This window comes from Procambarus clarkii, chromosome 25 (genome assembly GCF_040958095.1).
Source record: "Procambarus clarkii isolate CNS0578487 chromosome 25, FALCON_Pclarkii_2.0, whole genome shotgun sequence".
NCBI classification, from domain to species: domain Eukaryota; kingdom Metazoa; phylum Arthropoda; class Malacostraca; order Decapoda; family Cambaridae; genus Procambarus; species Procambarus clarkii.
Genome location: NC_091174.1, coordinates 4,698,595 through 4,704,594, shown reverse-complemented (window position 1 = coordinate 4,704,594; position 6,000 = coordinate 4,698,595). Strand labels below are relative to the sequence as shown.

General features: G+C 42.9%; 1 protein-coding gene across 1 annotated transcript; it reads left to right on the top strand.

Annotated features, from left to right (window-relative positions):
* Window positions 1–1,339: 1,339 nt before the first annotated feature.
* On the top strand, window positions 1,340–2,931 carry LOC123756552 (uncharacterized). Its single transcript, XM_045739802.2, has 2 exons — window positions 1,340–2,026; window positions 2,731–2,931. The coding sequence occupies exons 1-2, from the start codon at window positions 1,340–1,342 to the stop codon at window positions 2,929–2,931; spliced, it is 888 nt and encodes a 295-aa protein (XP_045595758.2).
* The last annotated feature ends 3,069 nt before the right edge of the window (window positions 2,932–6,000 follow it).

Sequence of the window (6,000 nt, the reverse complement as noted above, 5' to 3'; positions counted from 1 at the left end):
TGTTGGTAGGTTAATATGTTAATAATGTGAATAAGATAAGCTCGATAGACTAGTTTACCACCTATAGTTTTATTATTATTATTATTATTTTTTTTTCTACCAGACGTGGCCACACATTTACAATGCTAACCAGCATATATACATTTTCTTCTGTCCTCCATGGACAGGGTGAGAGATTTGTGAAACATGTTAGCAGTGGTGGAAGGTGAGTGGGAAGTGGGTTGTCAGTGGAGAGAGGTGGGTTAGCAGTAATGGGAGGTGGGTTAGTACTGCAGTGGTGGGTCGGGGGTGGAGGGCGGACAAGCGGACAAGTGACCAATGGTGGAGGGCTGACAGGTGGTGACCTATGGCCTAGGAAATCTGGAGAAAGCCACGTATATAAGTACTAGGGGAAGCAGGACTGTGTTCAGTACTGCAGCGGTCGGCGTTGCTGCACTTTACAATATGGATACACAGGTTTGAACTTCGCTTCTCTGGTGACTCTTAATATGTAAACGCACATGTTTAGGTTTATGTGTGTATCGGTACTTAAACTTGCAGATATTGTTGGGTATGTATTTAGCTCTTGGACCCTACTTTTCTAATAGTTGATCGCCTGATGCTCCATCTCTGAATTCATATGCTTCCTATCAATTTACATTTTAAACAGTAAATCATATTCTAATTCATTACACTTTCCACACACTGAAGTGCTGCTTCCTCAAAACCCCCAGACAAAAATTAACCAATCTATCTTCCTAATTTCCAAATCTCCTCCTTTGTTGTCACTCATTCTAAACAGCCTGTCTTTGTAGTAATACCTCTAAGTATCTTGTAGGTCTGGATCATGCCTTCCTAGGCTCTCCTCTCGTTAAGCGATGTAAGATTCGGTTTCTTTGATTTGTCTTAATGCCTTAATTATCTCAGTTATGTCACTAACCTCGTAGTGAAAGCCTCCGACATAGTGGTGACCTCAGTAAAGTCACAACCGAAAGATTTCAAATCCCGCGGTAATAATCCACAGAAGACACCAAGCCAGGGAGACTATGAATCAATTCCCGTTTTCTTTCACCAAATGTTGCTGTTATCTAGCAGTCAATAAGTTCCTGGTAGTTAGACATTGCGAGTTGCATCCTAGGGAAGTTTAGTAGTTAGCTTATAAATGACCTCAATAAGCCTAATAGGCTTCCTGTCTCAATGGAAAACCACATCTTGATTCAATTCCTTTATAGCCTCCTTTTGTCTTCCGTTTACCTAACTTACCAGTTCGTGTGTATTGGTGCAGCTGCCCTGTATTGCTACTAAGTCATTATCTTAACGGCTGCAGATTGTGATGCTATTGGAGCTGATGGTAATGACGATGGTGACAACTTTGTCACTGGTCCAGGTCGCTCCTGACGAAGGCTACAGAATCCAGGCCCCAGAAGGTGTCCCATCGGAGTTCTACAGAGATCCTACCGTGCCTCTCCCTCCTCCTCCTCCTGCTGCTGCTGCTGCTTCATCAGACTCAGCTGCACCACCGCCAGCTGCAGCTCCCTCCCCACCACAGCTGTACCTTGCACCACGCCAGCTGGAGCAGCAACTGGCAGCAGCAGAACAGCCTAAGGTGGTGAAACAGACGTCCCGAGATAATGGTGGCCTTCCTCAGGCTCTTGATTCTCCCCAACCCTCAGTTCAGCTCCTAGCGCAGCCTTCAGTCCTTCCTTCAGTCCTGCCTTCAGTTCTGCCTTCAGAACAACCTTCAGTCCAGCCTTCAGTCCTGCCTTCGGTCCTGCCTTCGGTCCTGCCTTCAGAACAACCTTCAGTCCTGCCTTCAGAACAGCCTTCAGTCCTGCCTTCGGTCCTGCCTTCAGAACAACCTTCAGTCCTGCCTTCAGAACAACCTTCAATCCAGCCTTCAGTCCTGCCTTCGGTCCTGCCTTCAATCCAGCCTTCAGTCCTGCCTTCAGAACAACCTTCAGTCCTGCCTTCAGAACAACCTTCAGTCTTGCCTTCAGTACAGCGAAAAGACCAGCCTACAGCCCAGTCTACAGCCCAGCCCCCACCGGTGAGTTCCTGCAGTGTCACACAGTCAGCCTCTGCCCCCGACTGTCACGTTAACCGATAGATCATCTTGAAATACACCCCTGTTAACTTAGGTGACATATAGCTTGTCTTCTTTAAGAAAAAGAAGACAAGAGAAAACGTTAAACAAACTTGGAAGGTATAGGAGGACTTAGCCTGAGGACGGTATAGGACTGGGAGCTGCGGGGGCTGAGGACGGGGTGAAGAAACGCTGCTCAACCACTTGTTCTTAGACCATCGAAAACCAACCCTGCAAATAGTATGTTTGTCGCTGTGGCGACTAATTTAAGTGGCCAGACTGGTCAGTGCCGTGACAACTACGCTTCTTTTTAGGGTTGGTGTTCGATCCCCGGTAGTCCAAGTGGTTCAAGAACAGTTCGTTTACTCTGTCCTCATATCCGATCCCTTAGTCTGTCCTCATATTCCATCCCTTAGTCTGTCCTCATCTCTCTTCCAGGTGCTACACAGACTTAGCGCTTTCTCCTGGCATTAGCGAAACCAATTGTGTGCCAATTGGTTCACTAATACAACTTTAACAATACAACCATAAGCCAGGAGGAGTTATGGTTATATATTGCTAAAGCTCGTGTCGAAGAGAAAGACAATCAAAATTCCTCCTCTGTGTAGATTTGTAATAATCCTTGAACAATATCCGAACGACCATTGTAATATATTGTGTTCCCACAGCCGCCGGCGATGGGAATGCCTTATGAGTTCGAATGGTCGGTAGAGGACTCTGAGAGCAGCAACAGGTACAGCCACCGGGAGAGGTCGGACGGACGGGTGACCAGCGGGGAATACACCGTTCTCCTGCCTGACGGTCGCGTCCAGACCGTCACCTTCGTCGACCGCGGCCGTGGCTACGAGGCTCGTGTCGCGTATCAGTAGGACTCCACCACCTAGCTCCTCACGTTCAGTCTTAAGACATTCTCGAACATAGCGGTGTAGAGCTTAGGATTTATTAATGGTTGGGAGGCTTATAGATGTGTGGGATATTTCAGTCGTATTGCGCCTACAGTACCTGGGACCAGGAGGACTATGAACTACAGTAGTTCCGTTATTTTGTTCTGTATCCAGGTTTGTGTACATTCTTTGTCTACGTTGAGCGAGTCCAGTCAAGATTCCGAGAAGCATTTCTAATCGATCTCCTCAAGTCTCCTAAGAACTGAACTCCCTATATAACTACACATCTTCCTCCTCATATAGCATTACTCTTTCAGCAATATTCACTTACCTCATATTGTGTCGCTGCCTGTTAACCACATTCCCCAAAATTTGGCATTTTCCATAACTTTTTTAGTGTATTTGATATCAGCTTCGTGTGTGTTTACTGCGCTAAGAGGGGCACGAGCGTATGGAAGTTTGAGAAAATGAAAACTAGAATAAAACTGAAACAGAGCAAGAAAAATACTTTAAAGCTAAAATCAATGATGAATGGCATGTTCCACTGGAACAGTTAATGGGCTGCAGAGAGCTACAAATGCAAAATCGTTTGAATATAACTTTTTATATCTGCCTAAACAATTTGTACGATCTATAACGGATTAATTTTTGACGAATTAGTATTTGGTGTTCCATACCAAACTGGTTTGCAGAACGAGAAAAATACATTTTTAAACAACTCATTTGCTCACTCACCTCGCAGGTGATGCATATAAATGAGGTAAGGTAATTAGTTGAAAGAGCTTAACCAGTATGATTATATAGACATATTGATGAGGTTTACATGTATTATAGTCCTCTATATCAATTACTAATGTGTACACAATAATTCTAGTAGTCACCGCTGGCGGTAACAAATTAATTAACACTGGCTGCTGAAATATTGTCAGTACGGTCGTTAGTATTTACAATTCTAGCGTCAATTCATTGAGGAAATATATAGTATTGCGCAATAGTCTTACCTCTGTCAAAATAGACTTTCGGCCTATTATATGGCCTGACGGCTTAGTGGACAACGCTCGATGTTCGTAGTCCTAAAGGTCTGGGTTCGAGCCCCGGCGGAGGCGGGAACAAATGGGTAGATGCTCCTATTCACCTAGCAGTAAATAGGTACCTGGGAGCTAGAAAATAATTATCAAAAGGCACCAAACCGGGAAGGCTATGTAGCACCTACCTGGGAGCTAGACAGCTGCTACGGGCTGCTTTCTGCGGATGTCTGTGTGAAAATTAGGACATGTATCAGAGCCGCTCTCCTCTAGGTGCCACAGAATATCACCTTTCACCCAACATGGGACTGTGGCGTCAGCCTGACCTCCGGCCCAAAGTGTGCAGATTCTCTTACATATTACCTGTTACCACTCGGTAATTTATCGAGAATATATATATTGTTGATTGTTACCGTGTATTTCATTGTCCCATCTGTCTGGTTATACTAAGAGTTATTAGGCAACCTAAGCCCACAAAACCATACACACTCCATTCATATGTAACTCCACCCACATTAGAGATTAATAGTTTGCCGTTACTGGTATGCTGCTTGTAGGGACTTGTGTGTGTATGTGCTACCCACGTAGTGAAGGCAGTGTTGAAAATGAACTGATATGAATGGTCATAATGTGAACATTTCAAGTAGCAAAGGGGAAAAAGAATAACATTTATGCAGTTTTTGCCAAGTGAGCAAAAACTAACACTTGTATCATTCTGAATATAGAAAAGTGTTCAGAAATGAGAGAACAGGTCCTAAACAGTTCGGAGTTTAAAGAAGAGATATAGTTTGCAGGCATTTCACAAAGTGGCCAAGAGTTAAGTCTACTACTACTAGCCAATACATAACCTAATGTCTCCTATTTCCAAACTCTGATGATAGGAGGAAGGCCACGGTAATAGGTCACATTTGATTGCACATACTGTACTGTAATTTTTATTGTCAATGCAGATCACATCATGAATAATAAGGTAAAAATCAGAGTATGGAGTTCGCTTTTGAAGGATGAGACAGGTATAAAAAGCTTTAGCAGTGGTGCTGCTAGATCACAAGATGAGAAGAGCTAAGAGACATTAAGAGCCATTAAAGCACTCCAAGAACCAACAGTGATAGAAAATGAAGAGATCTCAAGAGCAAATAAAGTAAGTAAATATCAAAAGAAGGCACCAAACCGGGAAGGCTATCAAGAGCAAATGAAGTTCAGCTGTAAAACTTCTCATCTTGAGGGAAAGGCAGCACATAAAAGTTGTATCAGGAAAAAATAATTTTACATCACCACCAGATTTTTAAGTGTCCATAAAAAGAGCAGCAATGTGAACATTGGTGGTAATAATATTCAGAAAAGATACTGTACTTCAAAAGAGTGGGGAGGGGGGGGGGGTAAAAGTCTTCACTATACAAGTTCGGGTTTTACGATGGTCAGGACTTTCCACAGATAAGGGAGGCACAAGGCATACACATTGCAAATATTCATAGAAAAAGATTCTAGGAAACATGTTATTCTCACATCAAAATATTGCAAAAATGGTGCATGTGAAATTCAGACCAGGTGTATTAGTTAAAATGTGATACCTGTACAAGCGCAAACCGTGGCACTAAATTAAGTATACAAAATAATACTGATTGTGACAGTCTTCTAATGACAGAACACCAGTTTTAACGTACATATAAATGATGGGCTGGGAATGGAGAAAATGTGCCTAATTCAATATTTAAAAACTTTCTCTATTTACATACTGACTACTAGAGTGGGTACCCATATCTTTGACAATTTCTCTCTTCCCCCCATTCTCTTTCCCTCCTATCCTTCCTCCCCCTCTCTCGCTTCCATTCCTGGCAAAATTTGATGAGGATCATTTTCTATCACCCTAAGCATCTGACTGCCAACTTTAAACACACACGCACATTCTCCTATAGATAGAGTTTTGTTAAGCATATATAGTCACAAAACACTATCAGTAACATAAGTAATTATAAAGAAGAAAGCGATATATACCACAAAACTAAATATCTTTCAGGACATTAAAAAA

Excerpts from the sequence above, each read along its gene's own strand:
- LOC123756552 (XM_045739802.2), top strand. The coding sequence starts at position 1,340 with ATGGTGACAACTTTGTCACTGGTCCAGGTCGCTCCTGACGAAGGCTAC. Across the intron at positions 2,027-2,730 it reads CTACAGCCCAGCCCCCACCG|CCGCCGGCGATGGGAATGCC; the intron begins GTGAGTTCCTGC and ends GTGTTCCCACAG.